This window comes from Electrophorus electricus, chromosome 15, assembly GCF_041902795.1.
Source record: "Electrophorus electricus isolate QZ-2024a chromosome 15, ASM4190279v1, whole genome shotgun sequence".
In the NCBI taxonomy this organism is placed as follows: Eukaryota; Metazoa; Chordata; class Actinopteri; order Gymnotiformes; family Gymnotidae; genus Electrophorus; species Electrophorus electricus.
The window spans coordinates 26,827,144-26,844,241 of NC_137511.1; the positions used below are offsets into that span (position 1 = coordinate 26,827,144).

General features: G+C 47.3%; 2 protein-coding genes across 6 annotated transcripts in view; both read right to left on the minus strand.

The window, feature by feature from the left end:
* Positions 1 to 8,105, minus strand: part of rgs7b (regulator of G protein signaling 7b) — a 75,148-nt gene extending 67,043 nt beyond the window's left edge. Inside the window, exons 1-2 of one of the 5 annotated variants that reach the window (XM_035533511.2) lie at positions 2,525 to 3,099; positions 1,873 to 1,985 (exon numbers count right to left, since the gene is read on the minus strand). In XM_035533511.2, coding sequence (XP_035389404.1) covers positions 1,873 to 1,950 — 78 coding nt within the window. In that variant the 5' untranslated portion in view covers positions 1,951 to 1,985; positions 2,525 to 3,099. Of the gene's footprint in view, positions 1 to 1,872; positions 1,986 to 2,144; positions 2,167 to 2,524; positions 3,100 to 4,028 lie in introns of those variants that run through there. The other 4 variants (XM_035533508.2, XM_081698315.1, XM_081698314.1 and 1 more) reach the window with 4 other exon arrangements.
* A 145-nt stretch (positions 8,106 to 8,250) lies between these two features.
* fh (fumarate hydratase) lies at positions 8,251 to 15,723 on the minus strand. Its single transcript, XM_035533665.2, has 10 exons — positions 15,565 to 15,723; positions 15,020 to 15,154; positions 14,602 to 14,712; positions 14,256 to 14,432; positions 13,740 to 13,922; positions 12,271 to 12,436; positions 11,670 to 11,873; positions 11,086 to 11,213; positions 10,728 to 10,881; positions 8,251 to 8,615 (listed from the first exon to the last, which is right to left on the minus strand). The coding sequence occupies exons 1-10, from the start codon at positions 15,670 to 15,672 to the stop codon at positions 8,473 to 8,475; spliced, it is 1,509 nt and encodes a 502-aa protein (XP_035389558.1). The 5' UTR covers positions 15,673 to 15,723; the 3' UTR covers positions 8,251 to 8,472.
* Positions 15,724 to 17,098: the final 1,375 nt, after the last annotated feature.

Genomic DNA, 17,098 nt, shown 5'->3' on the forward strand with positions numbered 1-17,098 from the left:
ATTGCCCAACATTGCTATACAGATTTGTAGGTTTTTTTTGACAGAACCACTTTAAACCAGTCATTGAATCTGAATGAACCATTTTGGTACTAACTCCTAATGCATCACATTGATAGCATCCTAGTATCAGTCAGAAACATTTCCACACAGCAAATCTGTGCTCCACCAGTATGGAGGAAATGATGTTGTGAGCGTAAAGGCTGACATTGCATATTAAGAGTTACATTTCCTTAAGAAGATGCCTGTAAATCTATAAAATTTCAGTTTTCTGATACAGAGAGCCTTTTTGAGAGCTTCTAATTATTTAGAATTCCTTATTTCTGCTATGATAAATCAATCTCCCAGATCTTATGATGAGATTTCAGGGTTATTCCTAGTCACCCGATCCGCTGCACTTTCTACGAGGCCCTGATCTAGGTCACATCACGCACTCGCCGCCTAACGGCATTGTGTTCTTAATCCTCGGAAAGAAAATTAGCCAACGAGATAAATCAATTAAGGCTGCATGCAATTACGCTCCTCACTCACTCGGTCTGGGCATTACGGGGTTGATTCATAAATGCAGCATGTGACAGGCGGTGGGAAAGAACCACTGCCATCCCCGACCACGCCACACCACACTCTCCACCCCGTGTAAGACGCCGCCCCCTCGCCTGGGCTGGAGAAAGTGAGACAAAGAGTCTGGAAAGTTGTGCTTTTCCACTGAGGGAGCAGGCCGAGTTACGCGGCACTAAAACATTCCGCAGTTCCTTTAATTTGGGGGATTAGGTCCATATTCAGTGTTACTCATCCTGAAACATTTGGTACGACATTCGTTAGATTGTTAATCTCGGAAGGAAAACCAAAAGCCAGTAGTATTCTCCAAGAGACGTAGTGCAGACCCTGCACATCCCAACACGCTCCACATTCCCGAACTGTGTTATTCATCAGAGCCAGATATCTAGACATGAGCAATATTGATATTGTCTGACCCACTGTGAAAACTAGGGCACGCCTGTTGCCTCAAAAGCACCTACCACACAGAGCAGAGGCCCTGTTAAGCGCCTGGAGTCTCAACGCTAAAACGGGATCTCGGGCCTTAATCTCGAGGTTAGCCCAGTCATTTCCAGCCAGTACTCCCGCAAGTCCCAAAACAGCAGCTCCCTCACCAACCCTGCGCGCCTTCATAGTCACTCCACCTGGAAAGCTATTATCTTAACTGCTATCGACTGTCCTCGTGTGAAACTATTATCAGTTTAACCACTGCCTTGTAATTATTCCTACATAGGTTAAAAACAAAAACACAGCCGGGTTTCTATCGGGTTTCTATCACCCGAGTGTTAATTACATCTTTGTACACAGTCAAACAGGTTCGTTCCATTTGCAAGTTCCAAAGTCTTCCGACATCATCACAGATACAAGGCGATTGCTTCTCTGAGCTCGGCGTACATAAGTAATGGTAAAAGGACTCCCCGACATCGCGAAACCGTCCCAATTCCAGCACACAAACCCTTCTGCACTGTCTCTGGCTTCTCTGGGTTTATGCCTCTATGGCACTGGTACTGGTGCAGTCTACCTTCAAGGGAAACAGCAGTAGATGCTTTACTGCAGAACGGGTACGGGCGCCATGCTGAGCACATTGCCCCTAATCAATCCCCAAGAAACACAAGAGCAGCGTGCGTCCTTTTGCTGTACGGGTAATTCCTGTGCAGGTCGTCTTGTAGCCTACGTCTCCCTACATGTAAGGTCTTCGTGTGTTCAACCGTTTGGTGAAACAAAGGTCAAGATCTGGTCATCCACTACAACGCCTATTTAAACCTCATTCCAAAGCCTCGCTCGCGGCCCGTGTAGGCAGTCAAGGCAAAGCTTCGCGTGGGTGTTCTTGGGACTTACTTTTCTGTACACGAGCATGTTGGGAGACTCATCCGATACTCCGTTGCTGCTCTGCCCATAGCTGTTAGTCTGCGCCATGTCTCACGAGGATGAACAGCCAGCGTTGAATAGAACTGGACGAGAGAGGCAGAGAGAGGGAGAGAGAGAGAGATTTAACATTTTGCGTGGAAAAGCTTTGCCTTACAGAAATGCAAACGTGTAACTGTACCCTTCTGTGATATTAACATGTACTGTCATCATGACAACGCTGTCACCCGGAATAGTGTCATTACCGTCCGCCGTTTCGTCCCTCAGCTTCAGGCTAACCCTTCACAGCAGTGTTTTGATAGGTGACTAGTGGGAGCGGACGCAATTATCGCGTCCATCCGTACGTAAATGCACTTCGCCGTGCGCACAACCCACTTACGTTGCATCTATAATAAAATCAAACATAATGCATCGAAGAAGACGATGACTTTTTGCGCTCTGCTGCAGCCTGCACCGCTGCCGCGTGTAATTGTGAGCTGCAACCTGCACCAGAGGAGCAGTTACGGGCAGACGCGTCGGTGCCGTCGGGGTGCTGTAGCTTGTACGCTCGCGACGACACCGCGAGCGCTCGGCGTCCACACACATCGCGAGGAGCAAAGGCGCACAACGGCAGCGAGGAAATTACCTGAAGCGCGAGCCGGAGGTGCAGGTCCTCCTTCGCAAAATGCGCAGTGCAGCTCGTCCGCTGGCGATCGAGGCGGCGGGGCGATAATTCGCTGATAATTCGCTGATAATTCAGTGATCACTCATCGGACGCACTGACTGCTCGGCACTCTGAGCGAGCCCACTACCGCTTCCCCGTGCAGCAGGGATGCAGTGGCGCGCGACTCTCACTACCAGAACGTGCACGCGCGACAAAGCCGCGGCCAATCACACGCTCGGGGCCGCCGCGCGAGCGTCTGCGTGCGCGAGGAGCCTCGCGGAGCACGGCGGAACGTGGCGGGCCGTCACGCGCTGCCCCGGGGTCTGCTGCTGCACCCGCGATTATGCACGCCGACGGCGCGAGCTCCGCCGCTCGCGTTGGAGGCTGTCCTCGCGGACCGTCCCGCAGCCCAGCCAGGGCTCGTCGTATATCGCGACTTCCTGTTCCGCGGCTGGAGAGTCTTAAGTTTGGTGCAAACTGCGAGTCGTGCGAGCGGGTCTGTCTCAGTTAAAGCGTTGGAAGAGGGGCTGTTCTCCAGGGAAAGCGGGCGTCCACTCTGAGCAGTGCACGAGTCGTTTTGTTTGGCTCCTACGTTCCTGCTCGTCTGATTTAACTGGTGAAAGGCATGATGATGAGCTCACCAGCTGGATCTGCTTTGTGAGACTAGGATTCCCATATCAGGACATGGACCAAAACCACCAAACTCACTATTTCAGGGGAAACATTTCAGGGGATTTTAAGGTCCGTGTTTCAGTGTGGAGCTGCAATACTTGAACAGAAAGGCACAGACAAAAAGCTAACGTAGGAGAAAGCTAGGGGACGTCCCTGAGGACGAAGTTGTGTACGCTTCAGGTTGGACAGCACCCTCAGTTGGTCCAATTACAGTTTCATCCCTGTGTCCTGTTGTACAAAATCATTTTCAGTACAATTCCTGCACACAGGCTACATACCACCTGGATGAACGACACATCTCATCTCCTATAAGAGTACGGGGACTACAATCCTGATTGACCCACCACAGTGTCTCGTTCAAGGCCGTTCTGAGATGGCCTGCTGTTTACGCCGGAACACACAGCCTGCAGCCCGGCGCGCGCGGTCTCCCAGAGCTCTGCGGCCTGCGCGTTTATAGGCTTCACTGTGGTAAAATTGCATTCAGGGCCCTATTTCTCAGTGCCAAATTAAAAGCCCAAGCCTAGACTAAACACTTCCCAGGGCCGATTCTCCACTGGCGCCGTAATTTAATCCCGACCTGGAAAAACTGGCATTTAACAACTTCCTGTCCTATGATGTTATTAATTCTAATGCTTCTTCACTTTACTGCTTCACTTTATCATGGTAAACATATATACTGCCTGCCACTGTCTTTAATGTTTATAAAAGCAGATATTCTACAGCTTTGTGGTGGAACTTTTGGATGAAACAACACCCATGTACAGGGCACTGTCAAAGCTCATATCCAAAAAGTAGATGCAATCCAATTACATACCAATTGACCTGTCCAGTGTGGTGTTGTCCAGCCCGTCCAGCTGGCGCTGAGATTACTGCGTTTCTTCTCAAGGACCACACGGAGCTGCGCTGGCATCACACGGCCTCAAGCAGATGTCCCGCTCTGCCGCCTCTGTACAAAACGTATCAGGCAGACGAGAGTAATCTGCAACAAACAGCATCTTAACGCTCTCCAGGTCGCAACCAAGGTGGAAAAGTGGAGCTGTCGGGCCTTTTTACCGTCCTGAATGCTGGAAACTAGTATGGTGATGGTATATCGCCTTCCCAGGGCTTTGGAGAACTATTTCAGTTATAAAGGCTTGCAAGTGAGCTGAAAAGATTCAAATTCAGAAAACTGCACATCTGTTTATGCCGTATGACATTATATGAAGTTGCCACTAAAAAACAAAGGTAAAAGGTTTCGCAAAATCTATTTCCTGCTATATAAAGCCTGATGAGAGGTCAGGAACCTTGGCTGTGCTGTGTGTAATGTCTGTACAGCGGCTCTTCAGAGACACGCCTGCTTCAGTGTGCTCAAAGATCTACCACACCTGAGTCAGCTCAGCGAATAATCATCAGGTCTTTCAGCAAGGAGCCGGGAGCAGAGATGGTTGGAGAAGTGGTGTTGCGTACAATGGTTAATGCACGCTGGATGATAACGGCAAAAGAGACAGCCCGCATGAGACGGTCGTGACTCGAGCTCACTGGACATCAGCAGCCATATTAAACAGACTGACTACTTCTACTGCAATACCCATTCACAAGAACCAACAAGGAAATGTCTGTAGGTCTTGCTGACCTAATTAACAGTACAGTGCTGCAGCATGCACTGTTTACGCTTGGTCTTCATCCTGGTTAGTTACACTGTGTGTTTTTGGGGTATTTTGGAAGCGAACAGTTGCCCCAGCTCTGAATCGTTTATCTACGGTGCCCGTTGGTGTAATCAGCCTTCACTCAGCCTGAGTGGGTTGAAACGCATTTAGAGGATCAGCGTTGCGTTTCTAACTCCAGCAAGGGCCAGATCCTCTAGTCATTAGAATGGCCATCGTGCTGATTCAGCTCCAGTGCCACTCTGGTCTGGGCCTGTGGCCACCACGCACGCACACGCACGCACGGACCCGCTGCGGAGAACGCACAGCCGGTGGTTCACGGAAAGTCATCTGAAATATCACAGAAGACATCTCACAAATGTGCAAATCACACTTTCTCTCAAGACAGGTCCTGCTCGGAAAAGATGGATGTAGTGATTGCAAAAATGGCTGCATATTTTATCTTAAATTACGTCACCACGGATGCTGGTAGTACAGCCTGTGTGTAGGTCTGGAGCTGTAACCCTCACTTTAACGATATTCTCATGCCCGCTTGTTTCATTTCAGACAATGGAACTGAATAGTGGACAAAGCAGATGAACGTCGACATTTTACATTGATAGTTTGGTCATGCTGACTATTCCATCTTCAGGTCAGGATTAGAGGAGCGGCGTGTAAGATTTTTGCCGTGTTTAAGTTTGTTGCTGTTGTCATGGTTGCCCGTGGAGCTCACAGCTAGTTCTGTGTCCGAGAGACAAAAAGCCCGGCATTGCACTTAGCTTTTTTCATCCTTTCAAACTTATATTTTGTCCAATTTTAATGCAAAATTCAGCATAATGCGCCTCGTTATGTGTGCATAATGTGCATGTTAAAGTGCAACATATGTGCCTCGGTAGGGTTTTAGACAACAATTAGATTCAACAGGAGATTTGCAGGGTGTTCTGAAAACTTACGTCAGTGCAGGAATACCGGGAGCTGAAACTCAGCCAGCGCTATAGAAGACTCGACACCCGTTGAGTTCCCACCTGTCACACGCTATCCTCTCCTCCCACGTAGCCACCTGGTCGCCAGGTAACGGCACATCCCCTGCTGTCAGACTTCACCAATGCCACTTTGAAAAAGAGCAGCTCTCCTGGCAGGACCATATGGCACTCCGGCTCCCCGGCGTCCTGCACAGCCACTTTGCTTCAACCTAGATCAATATAAGAGGGCCTAAGGCTGAACCCTGGGGCACACCCCACACCGGGTTAGGATTCAGACAGGCCTGGATTACAACTGGGGAAGAGATGCTGAAATGTCAAAGGCTTATCAGATGAGGACAGCATGACGGTAGCTTCCTGGGAGTAGAACTGGAACAAAGTTACATCGGAACTCCGCTTTAGAAAAGACGAGTTATATTTACACACTGACGTCATAGGAATTACTTTAGGCAATAATTTTAAAAAGACAGTCCGTATCCTTAATGTTTAAATGAATTCACTTAGACCAACATGGATTTTGAAGGCAAATTGCTTATTTTATCTAAAAACCACAACACAAACCTGATTTTCTCTGCTTACCATAAAAACTGTTGGTGGTGATAAGCCTGAATTATAAAATATGGTCATTATATTTTGGCTGCTATTAATTTTTAATGCACTAAATAAATAAAAGTGTGATATTTCTGTATTAGATGCTATATTTATGGTGTTGCCTATACGGTGTATAAACTGTCATAAAGATATTTCCACATGTATTGCACAATGGATCTGTTCAATGTACCACAGCAAGGACACCAGTTATCCCATTATACTAACAAATGTAAGCTTTCGTGTTTACAGAAAGAACTGGACGAGGACTTCTTCCACAGCTTCATGGAGGAACCTGATCCTAGCCTGTGGTTATGGTGACTCACCACGTTATATTACATGAATCAATAACAGATTTTCTCCAGGAAAAATGAAAGCTGTGTGTCAAAGCGTTAAGATAGGACAGCGAGCAATGCGTGGGCCGCTTTAAATGCCGTACAAGTGTGCAGAACATCTGAGAAAAAACGCATCTGGAAGACCACAATAAGAAATAAATTCTTTCAAAAATGAACATTCTTGTATTCACGATGACTAAGAGTCTAACGGAAATGTTAGTCATCGTTCGCTGAGGAAAGCAAGCTTGGTTAACAACAACAAAAAAAGCTTCAGGCTAATTCTGAAGAGCTGCATTCCACCTGGCTCCGAGGACAACCGTACAGCCGTAGGGGAAAAATGATCAAGCCTTTGGAATTACCTGGGTTTCCAAATGGATTTCTCTTAAACTGACCTTAATGCATCTAAACGATAGGTTTAGCAAACATCACTTCACTTTCACTGGGGAAGATCTACTGAACAGAGAAAGAGTGGCAATGAGTGTAATGAGCAAAGTTGCTTTTTCAGGACAAGCAATGCCTGCAGACCATCACCTTAGGTGGCCCTAGTAACTCCATTACTGTCCGAGACCCTACAGCAGGTCCTCACACCGATCGCATGCTGCTCACAGCCCGAAACCTGTCCAAACCGACCGAGGCTCAGACCTTCAGACATTTTCTGAAATCTATTTTATTTGGGCTGTTTTTCACGTAAGGCATAACGGCCCTATGAAGAGCAGGTGACCAAAACTGTGCTGAGAGGTCATGACCTTGTATGTCTTCATTGGTTTAATGAATAGATGGAAATCTAAAAATGTTGTGTAGTGTTTGTTAAATAAAAGCTATTCAAACATTTTAATAATATATTTATACATATTTAATAATGAGTTGCATGGTTATTAGATTTTGAGACATTTTTGCAAAATTCCAGATAATACCAAATAATACCAAGCAAGCCTTTTCTCACAACTGGACAGGAAGCTCAGTCTGCAAGCCTTCCATTCAACAAGCCATTGATCGGTTACAATTTCACAAGCACGTAATAATTTGGGGTGGGTGGGAACACAATAAGAAACTTACTGCATCAAACTTGTACACTAAGTTGCTCTGTTCACATTAGAGGTTTGGAAGCAAAATGGCACCATGTACCTTAACAGGGTCAAAGCACAGACTGTTACTGGTGTCATGTGGATTTGCAAGGTTAAGACGGACAGCGTGTGAGACCTGCAGGTCCTGAGCTCAGGCGCTATGACATCATCAGCAGCATCGTAAACATGGAACACTAGAGCTCCCTGGACATGTGCAGCAATACCGAACAGATGCAAATCACCACTTAGACATTCGTGGCCAGCCAAGCCAGAAAGTGCCCACCTCTGCAGACAATGCCAGCTTAATTAACAGTACAGTCTCGAAAAACAACAACTCATCACTACATCACCCATATCACGCAGAGTTCAAGCAGCGCAAGGTTTTGAGAAGGACAGCAGATTGCGTGGGGTGCAGTGACAGAGAGGCACAAATCTCGAACGAGAGGATTGTTTTAGGGAGTTTAATGGATTGAAGAGTCACATCAATATGGCAGAGTCTTTAGTCTGAGCATAAGACACCTGAGGAACTCACACACGGAGCTCACTGAAGGTCACATGAGCCAAGAAATTCTGCCGCAGTCTTTTTTTTTTAAAGAAACGGCGTTTTTCAACATAAAATGGTATTATTTTACAAACAAAGAAATCACTTTTGCTTCAGTTGAAAATGTTTTACTTGGGGCCGAGCATGTCCTGGGGCTGGACCCACTGCTCAAACTGTTCTTCGGTCAGGTAGCCCAGTTTGATAGCAGCTGCTTTTAACGTCAAACCCTGTTTGTGTGCAGTTTTGGCAATGGTGGCAGCTTTGTCGTAACCTGGGAATGAGAGAGAGGCAGAAAATCAAACAATATCTGTTCATCCAAATCTGCTCATAGCATCAAGGCAGCAAGCCTTGACTGCACTATAAAAGCTGTTCTCCAGAATCATGAATTACACATGAATTACTTCCAATTTCTGAGCGAATTATAGTGACCCAATGTGCCTTTACATTTACATAAAATCTACAGCGTTTGGCAGACGCTCTTACCCAGAACACCCTGCGTGTGCACACATGCTCCCTGGGTATCAAACGTGTGAGTTCTGTGTTGCTAGTGCTACACTAGACCTGCTCTGTGACCTGACAGACAAAGACAAGCCCCCATGAGACACCCACGGAGGTTCCACGAGCTCTAGTACGTTAGAAAGCTCCTGGGTCTGCGAGCTTCCAATCCGAGCATTTCTTCTCTGGTCTACAGACAGAAATCAGAACGAGATCAGGCGGAGATCAGACTCTCTAAGACTGCCCCCATTATTCTCTATTTCTACATTCGTGTGGCCCATACAATCATATCAGAGCCTCCACAGGCCTGATGTAATTGTGTCAGACCTGCGTGCTGCGCCCACGACCACGTTCTTCTGACACGGACATCTAGCCACACCCTGTAAATTACTGAGGCGCGTATGAAATAACAACAGCAGTCAGATTTTCCTTCTTTCCTCACACACTTGTCTGAACGCTATCCAAATGCCAAAGGCCCCCACGCTCACTTGTACGCAACTGACCTGCAATTAATAATGCAGTCAGAAAGGCTAATTTGACTTATAATGAATAAAGTTAATTAAATCTTAAATCAGTCCTTTGAGTCCTTGGGGGCGTGTGTGTGCACGCTCTTGTGCGAGAGCCTCTGTCTTACTCGTACTGAGACTGAAAACAGAAGTCTCTCTCTGATAACGACCAGATTTCTAGTGTCATTGCCGCGGCCTTCTCGTCAGAATCCGTGGGATCGGTGAGCCAGGCCGGGGGCGGTAAAACACCGCCTCGGTTTGGCGCTACACGCCGGAAGCGCATAATACCGCCTGCTCAGCTCGGACGCCCGAGTTTGACCGCTAAAAGGTCTGCAGATCTGAACACACAACGAGCCTGATTAAAAAACTAACACTGTGTGCAAAAGAGTGTCGATCTGGCCCTGATGACGCAGGTCTGACTCACCAAACGGTCACACAAGGTCAAAACAAGTGACGATCTGAGCCCAACTCATGAATCAGTTGCAGCAGTGCGGAAACAAACGCAGGAGCACTGCTGCTTAATTTACATATTGTTTGCAAAAGGACCGCCCTGATAGATGCCTCATTTATATAATATTGCATCAAACATGCCCCAATTCACGTTGGTAAGCCAATAAAAAGCAAGCGTTAAGAAGATTACAATCTCTCAAAACGGAAGATGGACAGATAAAAAAAATTTAAAAACAGGTTGAAAAAAAAGTTAGAGGTGCTTGTCTGTTTACTTGGCTGAAAGACTGATTAGTAATTAAGACCCAAGTCTGCAAAATCCAGTTGACAATTACACGTGTGCACCGTAATCAAACTGAACACCATTTTAGTACTAATATTCTTGTATTTTGCAATTATGAATATTATTATGATGATTATTATTATTGACAATAATAAGGAAAACAACAGTAATTCCTTTTCACTGATGAAAATTCTTAGGTTTGGGTTTGATCGTGTAAACACGAGCAAGATATAAAACAATTAATAATGTGGGTTTTTGTGGGTTCCTTTCAGTCAGATTTGATTGTATGCAAGTCTAAGGAATGATGTCATAACAATCTATGCTGTTTTACGTTTTGCTATACGCTCTGCTACGAGCACCCAAACCCTGCATCCTGCTGGGGTCCCGCCATGAGAGTGTGTGTGTGTGTGTGTGTGTGTGTGTGTCGTTGTTTCAACAGCAGCTGAAGGGCAGAGCTAACAGCTTCCTGGACCCAGAATGGACCACTGCTGTGTTTACAAGTGTGTGTTTCCATCAGTCAGGAGTAGAAGTTAAACACACTTAACTATGCCTCATTCATTCCATTTCCACACAAATTTGAATCCATTGTGCATTGTTGCCAAAGCCTGTGACAGAGCACCCTCTGGTGGTCATGTGCGGGCAGAGCACTTACCTATGTGGGGGTTAAGCGCAGTGACGAGCATCAAGGACTCGTTCATCAGCTTGGCGATCCGTTCTTGGTTTGCTTCAATTCCCACCACGCAGTTTTCGGTGAAGGAAACTGAGGCGTCGCCTAGCAACCGGGCAGAGTTTAGCACGTTTTTAATCTGTGGAGAGACGAGCACGAGAGAGAAAGTTACCACGAGGACAGCAGCTTAAAATCCAGCTGAACACACCACCCTTTACAACACATGCACTCGTCTCTTCTCAAGCACAGACAGTGTGGCGGAAACAGCCAAACCGTCTGCAGTGCGTCACCGGGCTAGAACTTCCTGTCTGAACACAGCAGAGCGGGAAAGCGAAATACTAACGATCATCGGCTTGAAGACGTTCAGCTCGAAGTGTCCGTTACTGCCACCCACGGTCACAGCCACATGGTTCCCCATCACCTGAGCGGCTACCATGGTAATAGCTTCACACTGCGTGGGGTTCACTTTACCTGCAATGCACACACACGTTCATTAACCCCTATAGTATACAGAAATGAAAACACCTAGAACATCTGCCGTCAGAAATACAAAATTCACCACGTCTGCATCGCGCGCGAGCGCACACACACACACACACTCTTAGCATTAGGGTTAGCTAGACTGGATTGACATTAGCACAGGCAACGCTGCAGTAGGGAGAAGCGTGGGTATGTGAGCAGTGTGTGCAAGCGTGAGTGTGTGTTCTGGCATAAGTAGCTGTGCTAGATGATCTCTGGGTGTCTGCTGTCTCACCTTCTACAAAGGTCACAGACACCCCAAAAAGCCACGAAACCTGAGAACATTTCCCCACACACACAACAAAAGTAACAGAAACACAAGTAAAAGAACATAAGACAACACAAACGTCCAACCCACACACAGGTTGGAGTGTCGGGCTTTGATTGGCTGGCTGGTCTGTCGCTCACCAGGCATGATACTGGAACCGGGCTCGTTCTCAGGTAGGATGAGTTCCCCTAGGCCAGAGCGCGGCCCAGAGCCCAGGAAACGGATGTCGTTGGCGATCTTCATCAGGCTGACGGCCACGGTGTTCAGAGCGCCACTCAGCTCCACCAAGGCATCATGGGCCGCCAGAGCCTCGAACTTATTGGGCGCCGTCACGAAGGGTAGGCCTGCAGAGGGAAGGAGGCAGAGAGAGAGAATGGAAAACCATGTTGTTCCTTTGTTTTGTGCTTTTTTTCCCCCCAACTTTTGATGACACACACACACACACACACACACACACACACACACACACACACACACACACACACACGTTCAGAAAAAAAACAAAACAAACAAACAAAACAAACATGAACCGTCACTATTAAAGCACAGAAAGTGTAACGGGTGTCTGGACTGAGGTCCTCCTGTTCATACACCTGCACCCAGAACTCAGCTCAGCAAAACCAATTAACTCCTTTACTCGGGAACTGTGTCGTGTGTGTGTGTGTGTGTGTGTGGTGTGTGTGTGTGTGTGTGTGTGTGTGTGTGTGTGTGTGTGTGTATGTGTGTATGTGTGTGTGTTACCAGTGAGCGCTGAAACCCTGTCAGCCACTTTCTCTGCAAACCCAATGCGTGTGTTGAGGCCGGTGCCCACTGCTGTACCGCCTGCTGCCAGCTGGTACACCCTGGGCATAGCACCCCTCACACGCTCCATACTGTACTTCACCTGCTGCACATATCCTCCAAACTCCTGCACACACGCACGCACAAAACGGAGGTATAAGTGCGTAAGACTCAATTTACACACTTGCGCAAAAAACCCAAAACATGAAAAACATTAAACATGTCATTCCTACCTGTCGCACATCAAACCAATAAATATTTCATGCATCAGTTCACATCTTCACAGTGGGAGGATGTGATAGTAAACACTAAACCATGACACACACAACCAAAGCTAATTTAATACTTACCAACACGCTAACTACACAATTCAGTTAGTTGCTTTTTTGCTGACATTGGATATAGTGCAAGCTATGCAATTAGGTTTTAATAAATTTGCGGTTTTATATATGCAAATGTGCTGTTGCCGCTTTTTAAAAAATGAGCAGGGTCTATACTTTATGAGGGAGAAATGCACGTTGAACGTGACGTTCAGAGAACTTCGTGAGTTATCGACTGGGTCTAAATGCTCGTGAAGTTAAGCGCGAGGTTAAGAACCCAGTTAGCTGTGAAGAGTTTCAGGACACACTCGTAAATGTAAGAATGTACTTCAGTAGGAGGTTATGAAGCACAAAGCGTTACAAACATTTTTGAACCCAGCCCTGATCACCTCAAACGAGGAATTAGGCCAAGTAGGCAAATATCGTTACCCGTCGTACATCTATTCACGCTCAGTGGTTACGGTACTTCACTTGTAATCGGAAGGTTGCTGGTTCAAGTCCCACCACTGCCAAGCTGCCACTGTTGGGCACCTGAGCAAGACCCTCAACCCTCAATGACTCAAGTTGTACTCAGTCATAATTGTAAGTGGCTTTGGATAAAAGCTTCTTTAGCAAGAAGCTTTGTCCTATCTGAAACTGAAATAAAATTAATTTCTGAGCTAGAGAACCACATACAATTACCTAAAGAGGTAATATTTCATTTAAAGGGGGCGATATGTATCCAGCCGCTCAGTAATTCCCAGAATACTGATCTAGGATCAGTTTTGGCTCTTTAACTCCAAGTCAGTCCATTTGGTCAGACAGTAAAATCCCACAACAATTCACAATAGCAACCGACAGGAAGTCAACCCACTGCAGGCTGTGTGTATATGATTACATCTGACGTGTCACTAAACACAGTGTAGGGTGGATGAATTGGACTTCGAACAATTAAAATGGCAAGTCACATCAAGATATTTTTACAATATACATTACAGTATTTATTCCTTGTATTTTGACTTTAGCAAACATTTTAAAGTCGCAAAAAGATACCATATCAGGACTATGAGAAGATATGTACATTTTTGTTTATTGTGTATGTAAAACGAGTCAGTCAGATTTAGTTTGTACCTGTCCGAGGGTGAGGGGTACCGCGTCCTGCGCGTGTGTGCGGCCGATTTTGATGATGTCCTTAAAGAGTTCGGCTTTGCCGGCTAACGCGTCGTGCAGGGTCTGTAGGCCTGGCAACAGGACTTTGTGCACCTCTGTAGCGGCAGCGATGTGCATGGCGGTAGGGAAGGTGTCGTTGGAGCTCTGAAACACACACACACACACACACACACAACTTTTCTCCGAAACTGTACCGTCCATGGCTAGGTTCTGCTGAAACTAACCCGACCCAGCGCATTCTCCCGGGCAGAACCTATCTGCTTCGACACCTGAGGTATCGTGATTGTTGAAAACAGCCCCAACCATCTTGAGCTGCGCCACAGTGTCTGGATTCAGTGTCAATTCACTTTAAAACCTGGAAGAGTTCCACCTACGGCCTGTGCATAACCATAATCCAGCTCTGTTAAATCTGTGAGTATTAGATCTGCGTCTGCCTGTCCGATGACCCAGGTGTAGCCACACCCACGGCGCCCTAACCTGACTCTTGTTGACGTGGTCATTGGGATGGACGGGGTCCTTGCTACCCAGTGTGCCCCCGAGAAGCTCGATGGCCCGGTTACTGATGACCTCGTTGACGTTCATGTTGGTCTGCGTTCCGGAGCCCGTCTGCCACACCACGAGGGGGAAATGGTCATCCAGTTTCCCAGCAACCACCTGAGGCGGATAGCACAGTGCGAGCAAACTCTGTGAGGAGCTACACACATGATGCGTTAGACGATTTAAGACATTTCCTATGAGGACGGTGCACTTTTTTAGCACTTAGTTGAGACATTCAGGCATAACCAGTCGAGCAGGAAAGCCACGTGAACTCTTCATGCCTGACCTCATCTGCAGCCTGGACGATGGCATCCGCAATCCTGGTCTCAAGGCCGAACTCCTTATTCACCTCAGCTGCGGCCCTCTTCAGAACGCCGAACGCCTTTATCACTTGGATCTGCATCAAACAGAAGCCGTGTTACGCTTTACTCACATTAAACTCCTAAAACAGATGCGACCCGAGGACGTCTCGCCTTCATAACGACAATGCGCGCGTCATAAGTATCTGGACAGAGGCAGAGTGCCCATTTTTTTAAAAATTGAGCAAAAACTTGTGCCAAAGAGTTCAAAAGCATTTGTCGTCTTCTTCGTTAAACATATTCTTTAGTGATCCACTACTGTGATAATCTGCTGTTCACTGTGCTAGAGGACTAACGCAATGTGCTTGCACTGCATGTGGTTTGTTTGTGGATGGCGGTACTTACTGGCATCCTCTCAGGTACACCTCCGATTTTAAAGTTCATGGTGGACCGGACAGTTTGGGCTCCGTAGTATTTATCGCTCGGCACTTTGAGCTCTCCAAAGGTGTCTCTCTCGATCCTGTAGGACTCTGCGGTAGCCTGCAAAGAGGGCACACAGGGTAGGATCACTTCTACAGACCCGCACCACTACTTTCAGAGCAGGTCTGCTCAGCGTGTGCAGACTCCGGCAGGGTAAGGAAGCAGAGGCGTGTCCAGCTATGTCCGTCTCTAGCTTGCCAACGTCTCACACTACGCACAGCAGCGAGGTGGACACGGGTGCACGACCCGCCGACTGGGAACCTGCTTACTGGGCCCAGTATCGAGTCTGAAGTGCATCTGGCAACCCGCCTGCTTACTGGGCCCAGTATCGGGTCTGAAGTGCATCTCCAGCGCTGCTGGCCCCTCTGACCTTGCGGTGCGACGGCTGCGGCTAGCCACCGCGCGCGGACCGAAGGCCACGCGACGCCACGCAGAACGCGGCGTCGCGGTCCGCACGCGCGCGGTCTTACCATGCTGCGGGAGGCACGCGGGGCGCCGGACGTCGCGCGCTGTCTGCTGGAAACGCCGCGCTGCACAGCCGCGAGGTCGCTGCTCAGGCGCGCGAGGCGTCGGTACATGGCGTCTGCTCGGTCGCACCAGCGCGAGGGGAGGAACCGACGTGCGCCGACCAATCCGCTGCCCTCGTGGGCGGAATTATATAACGGGACGCGTGTTCCTAGAGGGAGACATTTACCAGTAGCACAGGGATATAAATCAGATTACACGCGAGGTTAAACATGCCGTATGGTTCAAAACAATGACGAGTAAATCCATTACATGGTGTTATTAAGGTGAACTGCCTTGTTACAGCATAGCAGGCTATTAAGATCTTTGAAAACATGTAAAATATACATTTATCATGCAAGATTTGTTTAGAATGTGTTTGTAAGACACTTTTCGGGAAGAAATAAACACCAAAACAATTCACCGATGGGTCTTGGGTCATTTATGCTCGGATACGTGTCCTGGATTACGTGTCTTTACTGTAACCTCCTTTCAGTGAATAAATAGAAGAAGAAATTATTATTTTTTTTTTTTACATTTTAGGTGTAAGTTCGCAAGTTTTTAGGAGGTTCTCCGTATAGTGTTGAATGAGCATGTTGTTGCCAGTGATGACCACTAGGTGGCACGCACGGGTTTAATCGCCACTGTGTTTAGGTTGTTTATCAACACATTTATTCCGCTCTGTCAAAGGACATAATATCTTCTGTTGTCTAAATTTCATATTTACACGATAATAACCAGCTCTCCTACACATTGATTCATTCGCATTTCCAAGCAAGCCAAGCTTGTCCAGTTTTGTTAAGTGTAATGTTTCTGTCCAAAGTACGAAGGCCACATGTTTACTGAGAGCAGATGAATCGGATTAATCAGACTGGGCACTTACCGATACTGCTAATCACGACGTGTTTTCTTAATGTTCTATATTATAATTGATCAGGAAAAGATAGGCGAATATCTCTTTATTCTCATAAAAAAAATGATGATAGCTTAATTTTAAAAAGACGGGAACCTGCGGGTTGTTTAGTAGAGCGCGATGGAGCCCGTTGAAGGCGGCGCGTTAATGAGCTATGTGCTGAATAAGAGGGCTGACTCTGTTTGCCCACACTGCCCTGGCTGAGTTATTGCCCCAGCAGGGCTAATAGCTCCTGCCCTGCCGAAACACGTGGACCCACAGCGCCAGGAGGAACACATGAGAGAGAGCACGCCAAGATAACCAACTCTCTCTCTCTCTCTCTCTCTCTCTCTCTCTCTCTCTCTCTCTCTCTCTCTCTCTCTCTCTCTCTCCCCCTCTCTCTGTCTCTCTCTCTCTTCCTCTCTCCCTCCCTCTCTCTCTCTCCCTCTCTCTCTCTCTCTCTCTCTCTTCCCCCTCCCTCTCTCTGTCTCTCTCTCTTCCTCTCTCCCTCCCTCTCTCTCTCTCTCTCTCTCTCTCTCTCTCTCTGTCTGTCTGTCTCTCTCCCCCCCCCCCTCTCCAAGCGGATCAATGAGCTACAATGATTGGCA

Coding starts and splice junctions, on each gene's coding strand:
- fh (XM_035533665.2), bottom strand. CDS start 15,672: ATGTACCGACGCCTCGCGCGCCTGAGCAGCGACCTCGCGGCTGTGCAG. Junction 14,433..14,601: donor TCGTCCAGGCTGCAGATGAG/GTCAGGCATGAA, acceptor TATCCGCCTCAG/GTGGTTGCTGGGAAACTGGA. Junction 11,214..11,669: donor CGGTTCCAGTATCATGCCTG/GTGAGCGACAGA, acceptor TGTGCATTGCAG/GTAAAGTGAACCCCACGCAG.